The sequence below is a fragment of the Anopheles arabiensis genome, chromosome X (assembly GCF_016920715.1).
Source record: "Anopheles arabiensis isolate DONGOLA chromosome X, AaraD3, whole genome shotgun sequence".
NCBI classification, from domain to species: domain Eukaryota; kingdom Metazoa; phylum Arthropoda; class Insecta; order Diptera; family Culicidae; genus Anopheles; species Anopheles arabiensis.
In genome coordinates this window covers 3,255,230-3,279,950 of record NC_053519.1, presented here as the reverse complement: position 1 = coordinate 3,279,950, position 24,721 = coordinate 3,255,230, and the positions used below count along the sequence as shown (strand labels likewise).

At 49.2% G+C, this 24,721-nt stretch overlaps 2 protein-coding genes across 11 annotated transcripts; both read left to right on the top strand.

Annotated features, from left to right (window-relative positions):
• Nucleotides 1–1,089: 1,089 nt before the first annotated feature.
• On the top strand, nucleotides 1,090–11,484 carry LOC120906361 (brefeldin A-inhibited guanine nucleotide-exchange protein 3). Of its 5 annotated transcripts, none has more exons than XM_040317964.1 (8): nucleotides 1,090–1,201; nucleotides 1,853–2,103; nucleotides 2,280–2,413; nucleotides 2,496–3,136; nucleotides 4,102–4,416; nucleotides 5,184–6,854; nucleotides 7,731–8,166; nucleotides 8,242–11,484. In XM_040317964.1, exons 2-8 carry the CDS (start codon nucleotides 2,019–2,021, stop codon nucleotides 11,269–11,271), a joined length of 6,312 nt encoding a protein of 2,103 aa, XP_040173898.1. In that variant the 5' UTR covers nucleotides 1,090–1,201; nucleotides 1,853–2,018; the 3' UTR covers nucleotides 11,272–11,484. The 5 variants fall into 5 exon arrangements, with proteins under 5 accessions (XP_040173898.1, XP_040173899.1, XP_040173896.1 ...); XM_040317965.1 differs by lacking the exon at nucleotides 1,090–1,201 and adding an exon at nucleotides 1,263–1,452 and having other exon boundaries at nucleotides 1,879–2,103; XM_040317962.1 differs by lacking the exon at nucleotides 1,090–1,201 and adding an exon at nucleotides 1,263–1,452.
• Nucleotides 11,485–12,848: 1,364 nt separating this feature from the next.
• On the top strand, nucleotides 12,849–24,716 carry LOC120905494 (sodium-dependent neutral amino acid transporter B(0)AT3). Of its 6 annotated transcripts, XM_040316330.1 has the most exons (13): nucleotides 12,849–13,041; nucleotides 13,110–13,482; nucleotides 13,549–13,647; nucleotides 13,724–14,133; nucleotides 19,172–19,593; nucleotides 19,705–19,985; nucleotides 20,513–21,117; nucleotides 21,204–21,451; nucleotides 21,550–21,933; nucleotides 22,789–22,946; nucleotides 23,013–23,276; nucleotides 23,347–23,626; nucleotides 23,717–24,716. In XM_040316330.1, exons 5-12 carry the CDS (start codon nucleotides 19,501–19,503, stop codon nucleotides 23,543–23,545), a joined length of 2,232 nt encoding a protein of 743 aa, XP_040172264.1. In that variant the 5' UTR covers nucleotides 12,849–13,041; nucleotides 13,110–13,482; nucleotides 13,549–13,647; nucleotides 13,724–14,133; nucleotides 19,172–19,500; the 3' UTR covers nucleotides 23,546–23,626; nucleotides 23,717–24,716. The 6 variants fall into 6 exon arrangements, with proteins under 6 accessions (XP_040172264.1, XP_040172265.1, XP_040172263.1 ...); XM_040316332.1 differs by lacking the exons at nucleotides 12,849–13,041; nucleotides 13,110–13,482; nucleotides 13,549–13,647; nucleotides 13,724–14,133 and adding an exon at nucleotides 17,344–17,897 and having other exon boundaries at nucleotides 21,550–21,657; nucleotides 21,730–21,933; XM_040316331.1 differs by lacking the exons at nucleotides 12,849–13,041; nucleotides 13,110–13,482; nucleotides 13,549–13,647; nucleotides 13,724–14,133 and adding an exon at nucleotides 17,331–17,897 and having other exon boundaries at nucleotides 23,347–23,615.
• The last annotated feature ends 5 nt before the right edge of the window (nucleotides 24,717–24,721 follow it).

The following is a 24,721-nucleotide window of genomic DNA, read 5'->3' as shown; positions in this document are numbered from 1 at the left end:
AATATGTTTTAACATCAGTAGGTTGAAGTAGATTCCCGAGACGCAATCGGATTGTAGCGTGTGTAGATCCGTGGTCAGTTGGAGTCCTGAGAACGACTGGGAGCCCCGTGGCCAATAGAAATATGTAGAAACTGCCGGCTTCCCTACTTCACATACTGACAAAAAAGAAAAAGTTGTCAGGCCTTGGGTCAATGTGATTATTTCGAGGTAGTTATTTTACCACCTCAATGTCCACGCATACACCCTGTTCAACACACCGTTATCGGCATTGTGTGTGTCGAGTTTACATGTAAAGCTAGTGAAAGTTTCTTATATAGAGGTTAGTGATACTGAGAAATTCTAAATGTTTTCACTGGCAATCGATGTCAGGCTGAAGTAACAGTGCCGATGTGGGTGTTTGCCGGTCTCGTGGTACAGTATTCGTACGGCTTAACAACATGCCCGTCATGGGTGCAAGCCCCAAACGGTCAGTGCCCACATACGTAGGTCTGACTTGCCATGATGGTTAATCCATATGATGGTTGATTTCTGTTCGAGGGATGAATTCATAGAATTCGAGGTGTCATAGAATTCGGCCTTACGTTGTCTTCGGAGGTCGTACTGGTCACGAGCCCTCATTTGTCGACGGAGGCCACTAAAATAAACTATGGACCTACAATCCTTGGGGATACAAATCTTCAAAACTGCGGGCCGCTAATTACGCATGTCTTCAAACTTGCCACTGTTCTCAATGCCGTTGTTTGTTTTAAAAAAACGGTGAAAAAGATTCTTGCAGCAGGACCATTGCTCTAAATCCAATTAATTTTGGGTTGTCTACAACAGTTTGCACTTATTTGTACGCAATGTTCTATCGCAACGCTGCTTGTTTAGACGAAACAAAGCATCTTGCGTTGCTATGGAACAGGCAATAGGCCGATTATCGTTGGAGCCCAACAGCCAATTTCAATTTAAAGCCCTGTGCTAAAGCCGGTGCGGCTGATGAGACCGTGGCTGAGCAAAACGGTATTGTCAAACTAAATCCTAAAAATATGGCACCAGCAAGTAACAGCCGTTCGAGCGTGCCATACACTTGAGCAACAATCTTTCACCAACTAGAAAGTGTCATCAAGAAGGATGTAAAACATATGTGTAAAACGAATAACAGTGTTCAGAATAAAATGGGCCCGATTCGGCCAATTCAATTCCACCAATTTCTACACCGGTAAAAAAAAAGAAAGAAATACTCGCTGACAGTAAAACGAATCGATTTTACCTTGCATCTTTGCTAGGGACATGCGCGATGCGCGACCCGTGCCCCTCAGCAGCGAAAACCCCCAGCGAGACCGTTTACATATTGTAGTTTTGTGTACGCGTGATGCAAAAACGCACAAAATCAGGGGGGTTTTTTTTTGGTGCGCCCTTTTTTGTAGCATAGCAGTAGCAGAAGTAAAAAGGCAACTCAGAAGCTAATCGGTGAGCCTTTGCGGTTAACGAATGTGTTGAATAGTATAGTGCCGTAGGCCAGGGTCGTACAAAGCACGCAGGAGATTTGGTAGATGCACTTTTTTTTTTTTTGGTTGTTGTACAGATACAGTTTAGTGGAACTAGCACAACACATGACATGTCTCGTGGGTGGCGTATGCAAAAAAAAAGTTAATCCAAAGTAGGAAATAAAGGAGCGGGTGCACTTTTTGGTTCAAAAAGCAACAATCATACACCATTCAACGTACGAAGTAGTGAGCAGGGGAAAAAGGTTGTTTTTTTGTTGGTACAATTCAGTGTCAGTAGTGTTCGCAGCTGTGCCGTACGTTTGGCTATCAACATATTGTACATTTCCTGTCCCGATTGCGCTTTCCCTCCCTTCGCTGTTTAGCTCATCCATTGCATCCTATCGTTCAGCATTAGTGTGATTCGTCATCGATAGCTAGCGACCAGTGTAAATGGCATCGGTCCCAGGTGTGAACTAGCAGCACCAAAACCCGTCTGCTGCAAACGTCTGCCCTTTACACCTGCCCGCTGGTGTGTAGTGTCCGGCCAGCATGGAGGAATTGCTAATGTCGATAGTGAAGGAGGCGACGGGCAGCAAGCTGCAAAATCTCAAACAAGCCGCACAAATCGCACACGGTGGGTACGATGCGCCTAGCATAGTGCAATGGCGTCACGCGCTGCAATGCAGAGCACGCCACACAATCGATATTGAGCCGCCACCGACCACGGGGCGCAAAAAAAAAACAACCCCACTTGGGCCCGCCCCTGCTCATCCGCAAGCTATTTGTATGCACTTTTTTTTTGTTTTACAGAGAAACTCTCCCGCCAGCATGGCATGCACCGGGATCCGTCCTACGAGCTGCGCTCCGTCTGCTTTACCGCCCTGCAGATGGCACTGGAGACGAAGCGGCCCAAATTCATTACCTACGGGCTGAACGGGCTGCACGTAAGTGGACCTGACTAGCGAGTTTGCGTGTGAGTTTTGTCGGAAACGTCACATCCTCTTCCGTGTCTGTACCATATTGTAGCGCATTATACGGGACGAGCGGTTCTTCACCGGGCTGGAGCCGGAGGACGATTCGCTGTGGCTGCCGGCGCAGCTGCTCCGCGCCACCTCCAGCCTCTCGAGCATCGCGAACGAGGATACCGTCGTGAACGTGCTGCGCCTGATACTGGCGATGGCCTGCTCGCAGACCTGCACGCTGAACGGGCGGCTGCTGATCGAGATGCTGTCCAAGTGCGGCGAATGCTGGGAGAACGGGTCGCGCGCCGTCAAGGCGGCCTCGCTGGCCGCCGGCAGCCAGTGCTTGCGCACGTTCTGCGCGTTCCTGAAGGACGAGGCGGAGGAGATTGTGCGGCTGGATCCGACCGGCATCATCAGCCTCGGCATGGCGGCCGCCGTCTACAACGAGGTGATACCGGTGATGCAGTGGCTGTGCAGCCGGCTGGTCGAGCCGGCGACCGGCAGCACGAAGGCGGGCGACGGCGGCACCCCTAACAGCTCGCTGTATTTGATGGAGTGCATACTGACGCTGGTGGTGTCGCTGCCGTCGGACGTGCACGCGAACCCGCACTTTACCGCGTTCCTGTGGCAAAAGTTTTGCCCCACGCTGGCCGCTACGATGGGTTCGCCCGGGCGGGTCAACAAGGACAAGAAGTTTACGTACCGGTAAGCAAGCCCGTTGCAGGTGCAGGTCTCTCCGTGGCGGGTTGAGCGGTGGGCGAACTTAGGGGCTCCAAGGGGCTCCGTGGATCGTTAGCTCAGCATATAACCGTTTGTAGAGTACAAGCGGTGAGGGACTCAGGGCTCGAGTAGGACCCTGTGGACTAGTGGTGAGAGATCGAAATAGGATCTACCCGATTCTAATTCCATGTTCGGAATCATTTCCGGGTCCAATTCCAATTCTGGAATTGATTCCGATTCTGGAATTGATTCCGATTCTGGAATCGTTTTCAATTTCAGAATCAGAATAGGTTCCTGAATTGAGATCGACGATTGGGATATTGCAATCAGCCTCGGAATCAGAATTTACTCCTAAATTGGAATTGGCTCCGTAATCAGAATCAGTTCTGAAATTGAAGTTTCAGAAACGAAAGTAGCCCCCGAATCTTCATGAGGATTAATCGCTTACAAGAAAATATGCGTAAAATTGTTTGCGGCTATCAATACAATCCTACCAGCATAGGACCTAAACGCCTATTCTAAAGGAGATGCCGAAACTGAATCCGATTCCAGGGCTAATCTCTAATTTCTAATTTCAGAGTCTAATTTCAGGAGCCGGCTCTAATTCATTAGAAAATTCCATTTCCGGAGCCGACTTCGATTCTGGAGCTAATTCTGATTCCGGTCCTACTATCCGGAATTGATTCCAGAAAAAATCGGAGCTAGCCGGAATCATCTCCAATAAAAACTTCATTTTTTTATTCGGCCACTACTGTGGACGATGGATGTTAGGGCCCCGTGACGCCGAGAACCCTGAGCGTAACCCCTTCTTGTACACCACGTACAGGGAGCCGCAAATCTTTTTACCGCTTAGACCGCTTTACCGTCATGCTAAACCCGCCACTGCCATGTCTTCGTTTTTTCAGTTTTTTTGAATTAGTTGCTGACAGTACAATATACTCTTATTTCAGCGATGCAATACATCTGATCGAGAGCGAAAACCGTGGGTTCTTTACGCGCCCTGGGCTGGATGGGCCGCAGGCTCGCTGTATTTATCTGACGAGCATCCAGCTGCTGCGAATAGCGGGCGCCCAGGGCAGTCTTCGGCCGATGCTGGAGGCACTGTTCCATCGTATGCTGCTGCTGCCGGTTCCGAGCAACCGGGCGGAACCGCTACGGTATGCGCGCGAGATCTTCAAGTCACCGGAGCGGTTGATCGATCTAGCCATCATCCTTTATCCTGACAAGACGCAGAGCAGTAGTGACGATATGGCACTCTTCCGATTGTATGTATAGCATCTTCAGAAATCCTTAGACCTTGCCTGTTTCTGCTAGTGTTGGGTAAATCTGATTCAGATTCATGAATCTGAATGAATCTTTGAAATCGCGGATGGAAAGATTTATCTGAATGGATCTTTGGAATGATTCAATGAATCTGAAGCTTGGTTGGATACATTCACAAATCAGACAAATTCATGGGTCTCAATAGATTCATAAATCTCTAATGATTCACGAATTTCTAAGGATTCATAAATCTCAAGGAATTCATAAATCTCCTAATTTTCATGGACCTAGCTTGTTCTTATTCTTCTTCTTCTCCGCAACAGCCACCAAGCCAATTCAGGGCTTGCCAGACTTCTTGGCAAGTACCGCGCCGCCGAAAGTCTTGCGAGTTAACCACTGCACTACGAGACAATGTAAATTAAATATCTTGAACACTGTAAATCTCAAATAATTCATGAATCTCAGGAGATTTATGAAAGTTTATGGAATAATGAATCCTTTTATTCAGATTCAGAAATCTTTGAAGATTCGTAAATATTTATATGGTTATGATACCTCGAAGATTTATGAATCTTTAGAGATTCCAGAAATTTTGGATATTCGATTCGAGATTCAAATAACTCATCGCTTAAGATTCATATGAACGCATCTCAACGAAAGATTCATGAAACCCAACACTACTTCTTTCAGCTTCCTGTTGGTGATGTTAATAGAATAAACCGCACAATCTAATACTCATTGTTTCTGGTTTTCTCTTCTTCCCAATCAGGGTGATAGACGCGATGGAAGAGTGCGCTGCAGCCTGGCATCACGGCAGTGCCTCTGTGTACGGTGCGCTAAGCTCCAGTGTGGAGTGTGTGGTGGCACTGCTCGAGAGTCTGCAGGTGCTCTCGTCCGGCAGCTACGACGAGTCGCTGATCGGCGATCGCATTGCCGAGCTGGTGAACGAGCGGTACGCAGCACTGGCCGATGCGGACTACACCGGGCCCCTCACCTATCAATCGATGACGCGTTTGCCGCCGCCGTATCGGGATGCGGTGGCCGAGCTGCGCCAGAGCGGATTCGAATCGTCGTCCGAGTCGGATGCGGACGGGCCACTGGAGCATGGCTCAATCGATCCGGAGCTCGGTTCGGTCGGTTCGGGCGACACGGAGGGCCCAGAGGACGAGACGCACTCGTCCGGCGACGACGTATCGTCCAAGGCGAGCCAGGGCAACTGGCTCTGGGCGCACATTGACGATTCGGGCTCGAGCGGCCGCTCGGACGGTGACTGCGACCGGCAGCATGCGCGCGAGTTTGCCGCCGTGCTGGCCAGCGAGCTGGTGCCATCGCTGCTTCGCCTCAAAACCTCGATCGAGATAGACGAGGCGGTGCAGGAGTTTGCGTCGCGCGTCTGCCAGCGCAACAGTGCGACGCGCGGCGACGGCGACTACGGCGCACTGACGGCGCTCAACGCGGACGGCATCTATCTTGCCACCTACTCGGCGCTCCTGCTCGCCCTGCAGCTCGTCACCGGCGGTCACTACGACGATGACGGCGGCGGCATTGACACGGACGGCCCAAAACCAGCCGCCATTCCGCTCACCGAGCAGCAGTTCGTCACCTCGGTGCAGAACTCCGGCATACTGGTGTACCTGTCGGCGGCGTGGCTCCGCGAGCTGTACCAGTGCATACTGGCGGGCAACCCGCTGCAGGCGCTGACCGCCACCCAGCGGGCGAAAGACCCGGCGGCCAGCACCCACTGTGCCTTGCTCGATATGCTGCACGATGCGGGCGGCACCGGCCCGACCCAGATGCTGTCCGACTGGCAGCGGCTGCAGTCGGTCGTGCGGGTGCACACGGAACCGACGGCGAAGCAGCGCGCGGCCCGCAAGATCGCACGCCGGCTGCTGACGTGCTGCTGGGATTCGATGGTGGCGGTGCTGACCGCTGGGCTGGGCGAGGCCGACGGGTCGCCCACCGCCCGGCTGGTGAAGCTGTCGAAAAAGACGTTGCGCGTGCGCAAGGAGACGCGCGGCTCGGGCGAAACGCTGTACGCGCTCAGCCTGGACGGGCTGCACGCGGCGGCGACGCTCAGCAACGCGCTCAGCCTGCAGCATCTGGCAGGGAAAATTATCAACCTGATCGCCTCGAACGTGTGCCAGAACGCGGGTCCCAAGATACCGGCGAGCCACGCACTGTCGATGGACGTGGTGCTGTCCGGTGGGTTGGAGCTCGGCTCGCACAGTGCCGACTGTTGGCTGCCGGTCTTTTCCGTCTGTCGGCACGTCACCCAGCTGGAGCACGACCTGTTCAGCTCGCAGAGCAACGCGACCAACGTGGGCAATGCGCCGGGCGTCGGACAGTGCAAGGAGTCGTCCGATCAGCAGTTTGGCAAGGGCGAGACACAGTCGGACCGGCTGCACCTTTCGCCGTACTCGGTCGATGAGGATGAGACATGGTAGGTACCAGAGTTCCTGAAGTTAACGTAGGCACGACGTTGCAGAAGAATGCTTTATTGTGTACTAAGCCACTTAGTTTTAACATGTCTTTTGAAGATGCTAAGCAGTCTTTAAAGTTGTCTTCAAATTGACGTAACGTCCTACGCGGACATCAACATTGCGTACATCAGGTTCCGTGTATCTCGGAGATTATCTGTACTTGGAAATTCCTAAAAGTTGTGAGTCTACACAAGTGCTTCCTTATGTCATGCGTTATTAAAAACTATCTTAGCCACACAGATTGCACTACCAATCGTCAGGACATGTGATCAGGAAAGTCATTCTGATATTAAGCCAATGGAATCCATTTTTATTTATATGATTGATGATTTGTGTCTCCAATATGTGTCAGCCATGTTGAGATATTGATAACTATTACTATGAGCATTAACATTACTATGTAGACACATGATTCTGGATAAGCGACGTCTTAAAATGAGATAACAAGCCTCTGAATATGGGAGTTGCAAACATAGGTTTGAACGAACATAGGAGGATACACCCTTTCTCCCCAAAATAGAAGAAGAAGAAGAACATTACTATGACTCAACCAATATTATGACTTCATATTCATTACTTATCAAGAACATATTCACAGCAATAAGCTGTAATTTTGATATTTTCTTTACGATTCACATCTTAAAGGTCTAGAAATGGTTTGTACCTAGTCTTAACAGAGTTCTTTAGATGGACCCTTTCAGTCTTAAGTGAGTTTTGTTGAAGTTAGTCCATTCAAGATATTCAAATGAAAAGAAAGACTTAATGCAATAATCATAACAACATTCGTTCAAACTATGATGAGATTTAAAATGTTTCTTTGGGGTTTCTTCACACAGTGTCGATGTGTACAGCTTCCTGCAGGCGCCGAACACGAACGCCAACATCAATGTCATCACAATACTGAAGGCATACTCGGCCAACGATGCGGTCAATCTCACGCAGACGGATACGGCCAAGATGCTGTGCGCACTGTCGCACCAGGCCGACGTCCTGTTTGCGGAGGCCGCCGAGCGGCTGAGCCTGCCCGCGCTGCAGCAGTTCCTGAGGAGTTTGTGCCGGGCGTCGCGGGAGCAGCTCTATCGCAGCACCTCGCTAAAGAAGGGCAAAAAATCGTGGTGGCTCGGGCGGCCCTGGAAGGTGAAGAATGATTCGCTGCCGCTGTCGCTGCTGCTGCACCGCGTGGGCGATGTTACGCTGAAGGTGTTCCGCGGTCCTCGCCCACTGCTGCACGTGCTCAAGGTTTGGGCGATCACTGGGCCGCACCTGATGGACGTAAGTACATCCTGCCATTGCGCTTCTTCCCTGTTAATGCTTTATCTGTTGCTTTGCCCCGTATTGACCCCGCAGGCCGCCTGTCACAAGGACCGAAGCATCTCGAAGCGCGCGATCGAGTACATCCACGACATCATCACGGCGCTGCTGGTGGAGCAGACCGAGCTGCCGCACTTCCACTTCAACGAGGCGCTGCTCAAACCGTTCGAGAATCTGCTCAGCATGGACTCGTGCGACATTGACGTGCAGGACCAGATCGTCGCCTGCCTGTACGAGATCGTGGAGGCCCATCGCACCGAGATACGGTCCGGTTGGCGGCCGCTGTTCGGCACGCTGCGCACGGCCCGCAACCGCCCGGTGCATCTGTCCAACATCATCGACATCTTTCGCGTGTTTCTCGAAACGGACAACATGCTGGTGTTCGCGAACGCCGGCCTGGACTGCATACTGTGTCTGCTGTCCTACCTGGAGATCTCGGGCAATGGGCCGGCGGCGGCGGCGGCTGACCACGGCCAGTACCCGGCGGCGGCGGCGGCCTCCGGGACCGACGACCTGTCGCTCACCATGCGCTCAGGCGACTTCCTGTACGATGCGCTCAAGTTTCTCGAGCGGTGCGCCTCCATCCTCGACTTTATGTACAACATGCCGCAGTGCCCGAACCTGCACTCGACGTACAAAATCAAGGGCATCACCTACACGCACATCATCGACGCGAACATACCGAACTCGATGGAAAACTTTACGTTCTTCGGGCAGGAGTACCTGCAGAGCACGAACGAGCAGTGCATGATCAGCTACCGGTCGCTGCACATCGACAAGGAGTCGATACGCAAGATCGACGAGCTTGACCGGCCGAGCGGCGTGCTCAAGGTGTGGTTCCTGCTGCTGGACGGGCTGACCAACTCGCTGATCGTCTGCCCGATCGCGCACCAGTCGCCGATACTGCAGTCCATCTTCAAGCTGTTCAAAACGCTCATGATCAGCCCGGGCGTCGAGTTTGGCTTCTACTGCATCAACCATCTGCTGATACCGATGATCCAGGACTGGCTGCGGTACGTCAACAAGGCGCAGAAGAGCTGGGTGCTGATCGAGAAGAACTTCAAGCACTGCTGCTGCATGACCACCGATCTGGTGGTCGACTTTCTCGCCAAATCGCAAACGCTCGAAACGCTGGGCGACCGGGTGGTGATTGGCAGCGAGTCGCTGCTCGGGCAGTCGACCCCGTCGCCCTCGTCCACCCGGGCGGCCACCAGAGCGGCGGGAAGCGACGGCAAGTACCGCAAAGCGCCGCACGCCGGCGACGAGCCGCCCGGTAGCAAAGCGTCCGGCACGCTGCGCCTGCCCAGCTCGGCCGTACTGGCGCTGAAGCAGCTGCTGCTGGTGCTGATCGAGTGCTCCGCCCAGTCGCAGGAAACGATTGCCCGGGTCGGGGTGTCCTGCATGAAGCACGTCATCTTCTCCGCCGGCTACCTGTTCGAGGAGGAGCAGTGGGTGATCATCGCGTCCGCCATCCATCGGGCGAGCACGGTTTCGATGGCGCCGCTCAAGCAGCTCATCTTCGCGTTCAACCGCAACTCGAACAGCTTCTACGGCGACTGCGCGAACGTGAAGGTGGCGGCACGGCGCGACAGCACGCCCGAGGAGCTGCAGCGCATCCACTCGCTCGCCCAGCAGGTGTTCCTGATGGACACGCAGCGCGACGCGCTCGGTGGCCGCAGTCTGCCCGTGCCGCAGGAGGACCGCTCCTACTCGTTTCTGCTCTACCCGCTGCAGTGCAATGGGGCGGCACTGAGCTCGCCCGTCAGTGGCGCCGGCGGCTCCTCCCTGTCGACCGGGATGCCGCCGTCGTACGGGCTGGCGGTCGATTGCTACATCATACGCATTCCGTACCGCAATCTGATCGTCGGCATGCTGGCGAGCCAAATGCTGCTACAGCTGATCGCCAACATCCTGCTGAGCGGGCTGTCGAACGTGCCGAGCGAGCTGAACACCTGCTTCTACAGCAGCGGCGCCGAGGCAGGGCCGCCGGGAGGGGCGACTCCACACAGTGGCGCCGGCGGGTCCAAAACGCTGTTCTACCTGGGGCAAAACAGCAAGGAGATATTGCTGCGCGCGCTGCGCCAGTTCCTGATCGGGGCGGTCGAGTTTGACACCCGCCCCGGCCTGAAGTTCCTGATACAGAAGGTGTCCGGCATCGACTACGCGGCCAACCTGTACAAGCAGATGAACTCCTCCTGGATCATACACTACATGGCGCTGGTGGACATGTACCTTAACAACGTGCGCATCCACAGCCTCACCGCCGAGGACGTGCGCTATCTGCTCAGCTCCTGCTGCGACCAGTACGCGGCCGGGCCGCATCCGGCCAAGGGCGACGAGAAGTGCATCCACTATCTGTTCGCGCTGCGCGATTTGTGGGAGATGATAGCCGACCACTTCATACAGCACCTGGAAAGCGACCGGGAGCGCAGCCGCAAGGCGCACCTGTACGCGGAGGCGGCCGACGAGCCGCTCGAGCGTGCGGCGGAGCATCGCGAACACGGTGGCGACCCCGGCCCTATCCTGTACCACTATCCCGACCAGACGGCCGACGACTGTGGCCAGCCGTCGGCGGCACTGAGGCAAAGCAACGGCACCGCTAGAAAGGCGGCCGGCGATGGAGAAACTTTGGCAGCGGCGGCACGAAGAAGCCTCCCGCATCCGCACCAGCCGTACTATCTGCCCGCTGCTAACGGGCCAACGGCTGCTGGCCAGGAACCGGCCAAAGACTTTGAGCCCACCTACCAGCAGCAACCGGAGCCGCCTGCGGAACAGCCGCCGGCGCTCAGGAGCGCTACCAAGGGTGAACATCCTGCAGAAGGCGAGCGGCAGAAGCAAACGATACCGCCGGAGATCGAGCAGCAGCGGGCGCTCAGCATCCAAAAGGACGTGTCGTATAAAACATCCGCCTTAAGACAGCTAATCGTCGCTTCTATTGAGTTGATCAAGCTTCTGCCCGGCGAGCAGTCGGAGTTTCTGCAGCTGCTGCTTACGCCCCGCATCCGGGAAGCATTCCATTTCGTCGAGGAAAAGAATCCGTTCCTCTCGCTGGACGCACAGCATTAATTGAGCTACCGATTTGGGGGGAAGCCCATTTATAATAACTTTACCGGGGGGAGGGGGGCAAGGATACGCTGCTTCACTTAAGTGCTTAAGTGCAACAAAAAAAGTCATTGGAATTGCTACATATTGTGTATATACATATAACGCTCATATTATTGTACGGATTTACCAATTCATGTTGATACAGTCGTGAAATATATTTCTCGATCAAGTGGATTTGTTCGGCGTTCTTCTTGTACGGCTACTCGAAGCGTTATCCCAAATAGACAGCTGGAATTGGGACTTTTTAACGAAAAATGGTTCAGATATCGTACTTTGTGACTGATTAAGAGATAAGGCGGTACTTTGTGGAATTATCACAGTTTTTTTTTTTTAAATCACACGATACTCTTTGGAATCTTGCAGCTGGCTATAGCCTGATATGTATGGTTCATGATGGAACTTGAAGGCTTGTTAAGAAGGTGTACCGAACTTAGTGGAACTTTCCCAAGCGCCACAGATTAAGCATAAACTACTGGAACATCGTACACATCCAAAGAAATGAAATTTCACTGGTTTGCTCAATAGATGGCGTTTTATAATTCATCATTTATATTGCTGGCCTTATCTTGTAAAGTGTTTCGCCTACCTTCTATCTCATCATGGCATATATGACCTAAGTTTCCGTGTGGTCAAAAAAGACATGAGTTTCAACATGTACGACCATTACTCAAATCTCACTAGCTTCAGTTCTGATAGTTTACACTGGAGTTTAGTATATAAACAATCATATCGCCGTTCTAGTTCTAGCGATGCACAACTTCAATGCGGAACCATAAAATAGCATTGAGGGAAGCAGAACGCTCTCAAAACGAGGAAAGCTCCACTGTGTGGCAAATTCCACCAATAGATGGCGCCACCAGCTCTTGTGCTATTGTTAGAATGCATCAGTCGTTTACCGTCTTCTAAACGAAGTCTTTTTATATTCCTTTGAGAGTTTAAAGTCGTAGGATTGAGAGCTTGAGTCGTTTAGAACCCGTTTAGTAGCCGTTTAGTAAAATTACGGCACTTGGGTTTGGCATTTGGAATATTTCATCTGTTTATGTTTTACTTTTCAGTGGTTTTTCGGTGTGTCTGGCATCGGCCTTAACCATCCTACAGATTTTTGCACAAGAGAAATTTATTTTGCAATTTTAACCACTTCAACGCTATGTTCAAGGTTACGTGTAGTATCATAATTCTTAGCCGCTCCGAAAAATTGCGATTTTTCACAATTGTTGTGCTTAAACCGGTTGGGAAATGTTTTGCACTGTATCGAACAATCTGTTACGATTGAATTTCATCCGTTTCAACTTCACAAAGCGATCAAAAAACTGATTGAATATGACTTACGCAATAATAGCTTGTTTGATGACTCAAAATATATGTTACGCTAGTTGCCGCTAGATGGCGCTAATTGGCATTAGCAAACCAGTTCCATGTACCCTTGCTAAATGTCATATAGCCGGATTTTGTGCTTGGGTAATTTGGGTTTGACAACACTGCGCATTGCCCAGATGGGAAGCACCGTTTGACAGCTAGCCTACAATCGTAAACAAAGTGTGCGTTTCCATCGGATCGTACTGCTTCAGATGCCGCTCGTGATTTAGATTAATTGTAGTTATTCCAACCAAAAATTAAAGAAAAAGTATAAGAGCAAGTGCACTAAAATCTTTTCTAGCAGACAGTTTAAAGGCCAACATATGCATTTGAGCGATTGCAGCTAGCATGCAGCAAGAAAACAAAGTCCCTCCGGTATGATTACGCCAGCATATGGATTGCCTTCTGAAGAAGATTAACCAATTGACGATATTCGCTTTCAGGCGGATCAACAAAGCACGTGCTTATACCTGACCCCTAAGCCACAGCGTAGGTGCTTCACGCGCAAGAAACGAGCGGCCAACGACGAATCCCGGCAGTGCTTGCAATCCATCAGCTCGAACGAAAAAACGCCGGCTGCAGAGGCGAAGCGAGAACGATTGTCTTAACTGCCTAGCCCTAGCGCTTTCGTGCTTAATACCATAATAGTATAATGACTAAGTTAGAATACCCAGAAAACGAGCGTGAACGAGCGTTGGAAAACGTGGATAAAATGCTTTTAAGGATTGCCTCCGAACTACCGACACTGCTAGGGGAAGTGTGTTCTGCCAGCACTGCATTAAAGGACACAAAGCGGTGCAACTTCAGTTCGCTGTGGTAAGCAGTGGCAAGTAATGTTGAATCGAAAAGAAAGCTTTTTAATATTATTTAATTATTTTCTAGCGCGGTGACTAGCGAACTTCCACCTAGCATTGCCACTGAGCTCCGAATAGCCAATGAGGTAGCAGATAGCAAGCAGTTTTTCCACTGCACCAAGGGGATGTAAGTTGTTAATACTTTTGAATTTACATACAAGATCCATGAAATGCCATTAATGACAAATTTAAACCATTTTTAGAGCGGATGCATCCGACAGACTGACGACGCTAATGGCGGAAGCAAAGCAGACCCGTCGTAAACTCGACCAGTTTCTTGCAATCAACACGGCAGCGGCGGAACAGCAGCAGACGCAGCTCCAGAGGTCGTGCATTTATCTCGACCAAGCACTGGGCCTACTGTTTGCCCTAGATCTTGAGCTGCACGAGATAAAGCTTGCCGCCAGTGCGCTGTACCTGCATGGACAGAGGGCAGGAGCCGCCCAGCTGCGGGAAACGGAAGGTTTGAAAGGCGCAGTAGCACGTCTCGTGGCAATTCTCTCATCAAAGCACTTCACCTCAACCCTGGCTACGATAGTTTCACAATAAACCAATTACCGCTGAGCCATTGCTGGTTGGCGTAGGATGTGTTTGATGGCGTTCGTGCGTTGAGGTAAGCAAACTAGTTTGATAACAAAATTCGACTAGGACGAGATTAAAACTCAAGCTTAATTTCAAATTGACTCGCACTGCACTGGACTGCATCGAGTAAAGAATAAATATAGTTGTTTGTCTTAGTCTACTCTAGGAACGTTTCACACAGTCGCTCCATCGCTTCCACAGGTGCTTTAAGGCACTGGTTGTCGTTATGGGGGAGTTTTTTTAGTGTAATTTAAAATGAAAATATAATTATTAGGAAAACCATTGCTAGATTACTTACGGCAAGAAGTGATGGGATTTTTTTTGTAAACAGACAACAATTTGCATCAGATTTTTTTTTAAATTTTAGTTCAAACTACAGTAAATATCTGCAGTAACATGAAATTCGATATACGCGAATGCTTTCCATTAGACGGCTGCATATGAGTTTTGTGAATATTTTTTTCAAATCTTCAATGCTTGTTAAATTTTACTAACATTTAAAAAGTAGTTTACACAAACTTCGCGCAAAACAAATGTCTTTCAGTAAAAATATTTAGCCCCCTAAAGTCGGACGCCTCTTATCATCACGAGATGGATGATTTTGTGGTTTCCCAGGATAAGTTTCTAGTTTAATTTAAAAACTAATAGGGTAAGCGTACCAATTATGGCTATTTTATATCATCAAGATGCCAATTTTACTGCTGTAAAAATAATTATTGGGAAACATTTTAAAAGTCTACATGTTTTCTTAAAGTCTACAATGTGTAGAACACGAGAATATTTTTTATTTTGACTCAGTGTGTATCTAAATAGTTAAAAATGCATCTCAAGGTATCAATTATGGCTGTAGTGTTCCAATTAATTTGCTGCAGCTGTACCAATTGTGACTGTGGGTCAAAACTTGAGGATATTTAAACCAAAAGTCATTTTGTTTTAAATGATAGGCATTTTTTTAAATAATATAAAATAATAATAAGTTCACTGCAGGCAAATGAGTATGTAAACACCATTAAAGAAGTAAGTGTTTCAAATATCCGTTTTGTATCACTGGTTGCATTGATAACCACGCTCACTTAATCGCACAATTGATGGGGTGAATCCTCGAAAGATCTAAAATGTTATTTTCTTATCCTACTGATAACACCGTGTCAGGACACACTTCATATCTTCTGATAATCATTTATATCACCGTGGAAGCTATCCCGAAGTAACAGTCCCTGGAAGCTATCCCTACCTTATCAGCACGAGACACAGAGAAGCGTAAATCAGGATGGTATATTTAAATTGATTTAAATGAAGAATCGTAGCCAATGTGCAACTATCTTGAAGATACTTCTGGCCAATACTTGCCCTAACTATCGATCAGGGAAGAACAAGAGCGCACTTGGCAATAGGACGATATTAGCAGCGTTCAGATTTCGCTCTTTTCGGTTGAAGTTCATTCAAGGCTGCATTATTTTGCTGGAATTGATTCGATTCGATTTGTTCATTTGTAAACTACACACTACGACCAAAACGACAGTTGTGAACAAAGCATTCATGATACACTGCGACATTTGGTAAATTGGACATTATGGTTAGGCGTTTGAAAATGGCTAACATCTTACAGGGCTGTTAAAAGGGTGATATTTAACAAACGGAAGTGGCCAGTGTGGAACTAATGATGCACAAATGTGTTAAAATAATCATTTTTTAAATAAATAAAACTCCATCCGTGGTTTCAGTACGCAAATTGACTGTTTTAGAGTTCCATCCATAATTGGTGCTATAGGCTCGATTGGTACACTTACCCTTTTTGTCAAACGTATCTTCTGCACAAAAATCTAAACTTAAGGAAAGAGCTGAAAAAAGAGCACCGTTGGCAAAAGTAGGTAATTGTTTTTCATTTTCATACAGGGTTCTCCAAATCAGTTTCGAATGTAAAAGTTGTTATTCATCGCGTGCAATATGTTATTCCACATCGATCTGATATTTCCATTGTCATCCTAATCATTTTTAATTTCAGCGTGATTTTCAACACTCAACTGCCACCGGGTGATGCGATCCGGTTTCAAACCCCGCGTCAAAAAACGATGACAGCAGTCCGTTGAAGTGTTGAAAATCATGCTGAAGAAATAAAAAAAAATTACAGGGCACATACTTATTCACCGCAGCCAAGAAGTTTTTCAACAGCTGTTAAATGGTGTATTTGTTTCAACATGAAATTTTAGTTTCATTACATGATTTTCAACACATAAAAAAGAACTGTCAAACTCAGTCGTGTTGAAAATCATACTCAAGAAATTAAAAATTATTATGATGCAAATGAAATATCAGATTGATGTCGATTAACATGTTGCACGCGCTGAATATCAATGTTTACATTTGAAAGTGACTTGGAAAACCCTGTATGATGGAAATGAAATTTCAGTTTTTACACATGATTTTCAACACATCACAAAGACTTGTCAAACTCAATTAAAAAAATAGATTATATCACTAAAGCGGATTAAACTCATTTTGCGATTGTATTGCTGTTTTTTTTTCTTGTTATGTGTTTAGTATTTAAAAACATCATTAAACTATTAATTTTTTGACCAATATATCACAATAGATAAGTTTGCCACAAAGAACGAGGTGAACGAGGTCCTGCGGCCAGGTTCTTCAATACTTTCAATTTGTTTTCTTCAAACGCTGCCAAAGTATGCCAAACCCTGCAGTTAGCGCGACTGTTAGCATAGCACAGTACAAGCAAGAAGTGGTACTCCCACTACTTGGTTGGAATACCGCCTTGTAGTGAACTTTTACACAACGGCATAGCACAAGACATGTCCCATTATTGTGGAAAAAGCTTCACAACAAAAGACACTTCCCTAAACACCACATCAGGTGCAGTTGGGGTGAAGAAAACCCAAATTCAAATCTGCCAATCTTCTCACCATTTGCGAGCAGGCATGAATTGTAATTACTTGCAATTAAACACGGCGAGGAAGGAAAAAATTATCACTCCAGAAGTTCTGCCCCTTTCTCGTTCCCGCTGTGCTGCTCTCGTTTTGTATTTCTGCTCTGCTTCGGCGGTCGAACTTCTTCGCTATCGGGTCGGGAATCAGAGCGCTGATCCGAAGACACTGTAATCCTGGAAGGACGAACAGACAGACTTTCTCTCTCTCTCTCTATTTCTCTTTGCTGTAAACCTTTCCTCCCACGCTTGGCGAGAGATCGTCCTGTTTGGCTTGCCCACTCCGGCACTCTGGCCAAACAACATTACAGGAGCTGTCTCGTGCTCGCTTCCTGCTCGTACACCTTGAACAGTTTTCTCCCCCACAACACACACACACACACACACGCACACGCACACAGCCACTCTCTTTCTCTCTCTCTCGCTCGCGACGGCTTTCCCACTGGAGCAGATTGGCCCCAGGCAGGTCGGGAAAAGCTTGAACTCCCGTCCGTTGGCGCTTACAGTTGCCTTTCGTTTGTCGTTGGGGAAAGTGAACGCGCCCGCGTGTGTACGGACAGGTTGGCCATCGCCGTTTTTTTGGGGGAGGGAGGCTCTTTTGCACCGGGAAAGGACCACCACCACCACCCAGCTAAGCGGGACGTCTCTGTCCACGAACCCGTGTGTGTGTCGTTTACCTCCAGGCTTTTGGGGCCATTTGCGGGGTTTTTCCTCTCAGCGAGGAAGTAGGCCCTGCCAGAGACAGGTCAGGAAAAACGGGAAAAACGCTCGCACAAGTGTCTGAGTGTGTGTGTGTCAGTGTACCAATCACATGATCTGCCAGTCCGGAGCGTCGTGCAACAGTCGCGCGGAAACGGGTAACAACTGCGCTGCGCTTTGTGGACCCGCTTGGGGCCACGGGTTTTGCACCTTCCACCCTCATCAACAGCAATCAGCATGAAGCATGCGATCCTATCAACCAGTACCACTGCACCGAGAGCACCGTCGGATTACAAATCCCAAACGATTTCACCGTGCCCCCAGAGAAACGCAGTGGTCGCGCGCGGAGTGGCGTTAGAAGGCGTGACACTAGAGGTGTTATGTAACAACACAAAAACCTCTTAGCCTTTTTCCGTGCAGTACCCAGCGCTGTTCGAGCGTCCTGGAAAGGAAGGCTCCTCCTGTACACGCAGCGCTGCGTGTGCGATTCTGCCCTCGCCTGCAGCCGCGTCGCGCTTTCGCACCTGTTCGCACCTGTAACGCGACGCGACGCGGTGTTTTGTTGCACGCTGCTGCTGCTGCCGCTGCTCACAAACCGATCATCCGAGCAGCGTTCAATGTATTGATTTTTCCTGACCCAACTACGCGCGAGTCCCGATAATCCGCTCTACTTTCAGATGGGCCTGATTTTGGTCTGCTACCGTGGTGCGATGGTGCGTTCCACGACGGTTGGGACTTGGGTTGTACACTGTTTTTTTTTTGTCTTTTCCTCTTCTTCGAACTTTGATGGGGGAAAAAAAAACCGTTGATTTCGCAACATGGCTAAAGCCCATTTGCCCATTTGTCATTTTTGTTTTGCTTTGCACCGACCCCTGTGTTTCGCGAACGGTTTGTGGGCTTCGCCGCGTATTTCGCTGTACGGACGCTTCGTTTGATACGGATGTGGGAAAAATAAAACAAATTACATTGCGTTCGTTTGATCAAAGCGAAGGCTTGATTATGCATTGGTTTTTTTTTTTGTGCTGAAAAATACACTCCCCGTGGGCAGCAGCACGTGTTGGAGATCCTGTCACGTGGCGTGTGTCATGTACCGCCGCCATCGTACGCTTCAGAAGTGAATTCAGAATTTACAACAAAAAAGGCAGCCGATTTATTGAGATCAGAACGATGTGTAATCCCAGCTGACAGCTCTTCGTGCAACACAAGTTTAACCACAATCACCTTAATAACACCTCGCAAACACTCGTCCTTATTTAGCATTTTGTTTGTCATTTTTCTTTCTCTGTTTCTCTTTTTCTCTTGTTTTCTGTTTCATTTGCGTCGAATGGTCACACTGCATCAACCGGTAATTTCTGCACCTGTCTGCACACCCGCACACCATTGCACACGCCTGTATTTGCATCTGCACCATCACCACCACGACCACCACCAGCACAACACGCAGAGTCGTCCTGATCGGTGGAGCAGTCTGCTGGAGCACGCCATGCACGAACTGCCTGCACAAACCTAGCCTGAACGCGTTCCCGCACACACACATACACACCCAAAGTCACACACGCACACACGCACGCAGTAACCGAGCAGGCGAACGGAACCCGTAACAGAGTCCACGCGTTTCAGCGTTAGCGACAGCCCTTTGTTGCACACTTCCAGCGCGGGTTCCGTCGCGTCGGTACTCCACCACACCTCCTCCCTCCCCTTCCCTGCCCGTTTGCTTTCCCTCCCGGCCGCCTCCCCGGTAGCGTGTGGCTGGTGGGTGTGATGGCCAACACTGCCCATCTGTTCCGCAGGCAGAGCTCCCGGGATTTGATCCAGCAGGCGACCGTTCGCAGCCTAGATGAGCTCGAGCTGAGAGTAGGTTTTTGGGGGACGCATGGGGACGGGCACAGTGGCACAGAGAGAGAGAGACACACACATAGAGAGAAAGAGACAGAGAGCTAACTGTGCGACACATTCCGCTCACAGGAACTGCGCAGCCGGCTGGTGCGGGCGGAGAACGGCTCGCAGAATGTGGTGTACGGTGCGACGAACCAGGCGTTCATCAGCGACGATGATCCACCGATGGCGCGCATCCTGGACATTGGACCGTCCGGGACGGGGCCACCGGGCAAGGAGGCGCGCAAGCTCGCCATGCAGGCGTCCATCGTGTCGCAGCAGCAACAGCAGGAGGCCGCCATCGCCGAGCGGCCGGAAGACGAGCGGGAAAGCTGGGACAGCAAGTGGACGTTCCTGCTCGCCACCATTGGGTAGTGTATAGTCCTCTGCTAGATGTCTGCTGCTTCGACTGGTGTTGGGTTTCATGAATCTTTCGAGTGGACGCATTCATATGAATCTCCAGCGACGAGTGATTCGCATCTCGAATCGAATCCCTAAAGATTCGTGAATCTCCAAAGCTTCATTAACCTGCAAGGATTCATTAATCTTCAAGGAATCATGAATCTCCAAGGATTCAAAGATTCTTGATTCTCTAAGGATTCATGAATGTCGAAAGAAGGTACTTGCCAACAAGTCTCAAAAGCCTGACTCTTGCATGAGCACGTAGATTGTTACGCCAAGAAGAAGAATAATAAGAAGCTCAACCTCTGAAGCTGAATCTTTGGAGATTTATGAATCCCTTGTGATTCACGAATCTTTCCAATAGAAATTCGGAATCAAAGATTCATTCAAATTCATGAATCTGAATCAGATATACCCAATACTACCTTCGACATACGATGTAGTAAGACTAACGCTCGCTCTCTCTCTTTCTTTTTCTCTTTCTCTCTCTCCCCAGGTACGCCGTTGGGCTTGGTAACGTGTGGCGCTTCCCGTATCTGGCGCAGAAAAATGGCGGCGGTGCGTTCCTGGTGCCGTACTTCGTAATGCTGCTGCTGCAGGGCCTGCCAATCTTCTACCTGGAGCTCGCGATCGGGCAACGCCTGCGCAAGGGTGCGATCGGTGTGTGGCACGAGGTGTCCGCCTATCTCGGCGGTATCGGCATCTCCTCCGCCTTCGTCAGCTACATCGTGGCGCTCTACTACAACACCATCATTGCCTGGTGCCTGATCTATCTGCTGCACAGCTTCGAAACGCCGCTGCCGTGGGCCGAATGTCCGAAGCGGCTGTTCAAGAACTTCACCTACGACATCGAGCCGGAGTGTGTGGTGTCGTCGCCGACCAAGTACTACTGGTATCGCGAAACGCTCCAGGTGTCGCCGAGCGTCAACGAGCCGGAGGAGATCAACTACACGGTCGCGCTGGCCCTCATCACCGCCTGGTCGCTCGTCTACCTGTGCATGGTGCAGGGCATTACCGAGTCGAGCAAGATCGTCTACATCACGGCCATCTTCCCGTACGTCGTGCTGATCATATTCTTCTTCCGCGGCATCACCCTCAAGGGTAAGCACCCTCTCAAGGCCGTGCTGGTGCTTCTCGTGCAGCACTTAACAACACTTTTTTTTTACTTCTTCTTCTATTGATTCAAGGCGCATCGGACGGCATCGCACACCTGTTCACACCACGGTGGGAATCGATTCTGGAACCGGTTGTCTGGTTGGAGGCCGGTACGCAGATTTTCTTCTCGCTCGGGCTAGCGTTCGGAGGGCTGATCGCCTTCAGCTCCTACAATCCGGCCAACAACAACTGCTACCGGGATGCGCTCGTCGTGTCCGTTACCAACTGCTCCACGTCTATGTTTGCCGGTGTGGTTGTATTTTCAGTCATCGGCTTCAAGGTAGCTCGACCTTCTCTTGAATGCATTACTCCGATACAGAGTTTATCGGGGTTTTTTTTTCCCAATACCTGTTCTACATCCAACCTCATCGTTCACAGGCCACCTCCATCTATGACAGTTGCGTCGAGGAGCGCTCGGAGATGATACGTCAGAACAAGTCGCACGACCTCTTACCTGTTTGCGATCTGCAAAAGGAGCTGGAAAATGTAACATCCCGCCGATTGCATCGATCAAGTTCGTTTACTATAATTTCGGTTTTTCCACATCTTCTCATGCAGAGCGCATCCGGTACCGGGTTAGCATTCATCATCTTCACCGAAGCGATCAACCAGTTCCCGGCGGCGCAGCTATGGGCCGTTCTGTTCTTTCTGATGCTGTTCACGCTCGGTATCGATTCACAGTTCGGCACGCTGGAGGGCGTCAGTACCTCGCTGATGGATATGAAGCTGTTCCCCAACGTGCCGAAGGAGATGATCACCGGGGTAATGCGTAGCGAAGATGTGCTATACTATATGAGTCATGTTCAATACGTGAAGATTCAATCCAATCCAGTCCAATATCCACGATTACAGATCATGTCCAATACCTGAAGATCCATTTCAATCCAGCCCTATACCCACAATGGCTGAAGATCTCCCATTTTTGAAGATCCAAACCAATCCAGTCTAATATCTACCATTCCACAACTCTATGAGGAGTATCCCACCTAATCCAAACCAATACCCGCTATGCCCTAAGATGCCCAATACCTGTATATTCAACCCAGTCCAATGTCCACTATTCAGAAACTCTCCAATACCTCACAATACAATCCAATCCAGTCCAATATCTAGGATTCCACAACATCGTCAATTGTTGAGGATTTAATCCAACCCAGTTCAATTGTGCCGGTCTCGTGGAACAGTTGTCATCTCGTAAAATTTAACAATATGCCCATCATGGGTCCAAGACCCGAATGGACCGTACTCCCATACGTAGGATTGAGTATCCTGCTATGGGTAACCAATAAGTCACTGAAATCCAAACCCCCAATATTGGTATAGACAGGCCTTGGCCCGACAACGGTTGTTATGCCAAAAAAAGACGAAGAAGAAGTTTAATATCCAACATACCAGAAGATGTCCAATACCTGAAGATCCATTTTAATCCAGTTCGAATATTACGATGCCAAAAGATATCCAATATTTGAAGACCCAAACCAAACCAGTCAAATACCTACGAGTTCTGAAAATGTCCAATACTCGAAGATTCAATCCAATCCAGTCCAATATTCTATGATTACTGAAGATGTCCAATACCGCGAACGGAGTCATTCACATACATGTTTGTTTTCGCAGGCCCTGTGCATGTCCTGTTGTGTACTGTCCCTGTGCTTTGCCAACGGTGCCGGTAGCTACATCTTCCAGCTGATGGACAGCTTCGCCGGCAGCTACACATTGCTTATAATTGCGTTTTTCGAATGCATCGGTGTCAGCTACATATACGGGCTGAAAAGGTTCGTGTAAGCGGTACCGCTCCATTGCTCCGTCCCTTGCATTTACACGCTCCACGTGCTTTTCAGGTTCGCGGACGACATCGAGCTGATGACAGGTTCGCGGCCAAGCCTTTACTGGATGCTCTGCTGGAAGTACATATCCCCGATCGCAATGATAACGATTTTGGTCGCCTCCTTTCTGGAGCTCGCATCCGAGGGCAGTAGCTACCCGGGCTGGAATGCGCTCACCGGTACCACCGATCAGCTCGAGTGGCCGCACTGGTGCATAGTGGTTGCCATCTTGCTGATACTGGTGTCCATTCTGTGGATTCCCGGTGTGGCCATCTTGCGGTAGGTGGTGGTCAGTTTGAAGAGTATGAGGCTGATTTGATGCTACGGTCGTTCTTTTTTTTTCTTTTAGATTATGTGGCATCAACGTGATCGAAGACAGTGAGCCGGCCTGGTTCCCTTCGGCGGAGCTGCGTGACGTGCACGGTATTGTACCGCACGAACCGACCGACATTGAAATATCATTGTTCTGCATACGGGCCGACGGTTCCGAGGGACTCTGCTGTCCCATCTACGGTCCGCGCGAACAGCCACTGGACGAGGAGGAGTAGGCAGGGGCCTGCTTACGGTGGGCAAAATGCATGTAAAAAAGAACAAACCTTTTCTCTCTACGCTCGTAAGGTACTCGTAAGGTACAGACACACACACACACATAACAGAGATCGGTGTGCTATTATTGAACCATTAAATAGCTGTATTTTTGTTATTCTGTCTGTTGTTAGGTTGACAAAACAGGAACGTCTAACGTACCAACTGAAAGAGCTAGTCGACGCTGAAGCCATACTTACATCCACGTCCACCAAGCAAAGCATCCAATATATATATATATACACCTTTACCCGCAACACAGCAACGTATACACCTTAGATGGATCTACAGTTGCGTAAAAAGAAAAGCCATCCTATGCTAGCGTTTAAGTATGAATGTTCGAATTTAGTGTTTAAACATAAAAAAGGCAACACACTCCCACCACTCACACATAAAGACACGGACACTATGCAAAAAGAAGCAGTAGAGAGAGAGAGAGAAGAAAACACAAACAATCAAACCATCTAGAACAGTGCAAAACGCCACCCAAGGTGAGGGCGAGCGTAACTGACAAGACTTGAAGATTATACAACAAAAAACAAAAAAACAAAAAAACGAAAATCTCCATTCATCAATTAGCACTGCTAGTCCACCTTGTTGTCGCTAACCTACCGACTTTAGCATATCAATGTGTTCCCAATTGACGGTTATTTAATGTTGGGATGTTCTTAACAGAATCATACACACATAAACTCCACACACATAGATACACCTAAGTAAGGCAAAGATCAAATTTACGTGCTCTCCTGCGTGCACACTAATAGCGAGTTAGCGAGAGCCGAACGGGCATCAGCCTTATGTTCAATATACGTCTGACAATAATCCTGTTGCCTGATGCCTGCTGCTCCCGGAGGACGCTCCATCAGGACCGTCCGCAAGTGTTCGTGGCTGCATCTTGCTACACGACGAGCGACGTTTCAAACCGCGGGACAGATACGACAATAATGTGCAACCATGACTAATACCATGTTTATCTAGAGAAACAATACTAATCTAAGAGTATTAATTGTTGAATACAGTATACATATTATATATATACACTCACACTCTCGTAGTCACGTATATCTGTACATATAAGTAATTTATAATAAAGGACGACGTTGTAGAGTGGATCAAAGTTGTTGCCAAACAAAATGAAA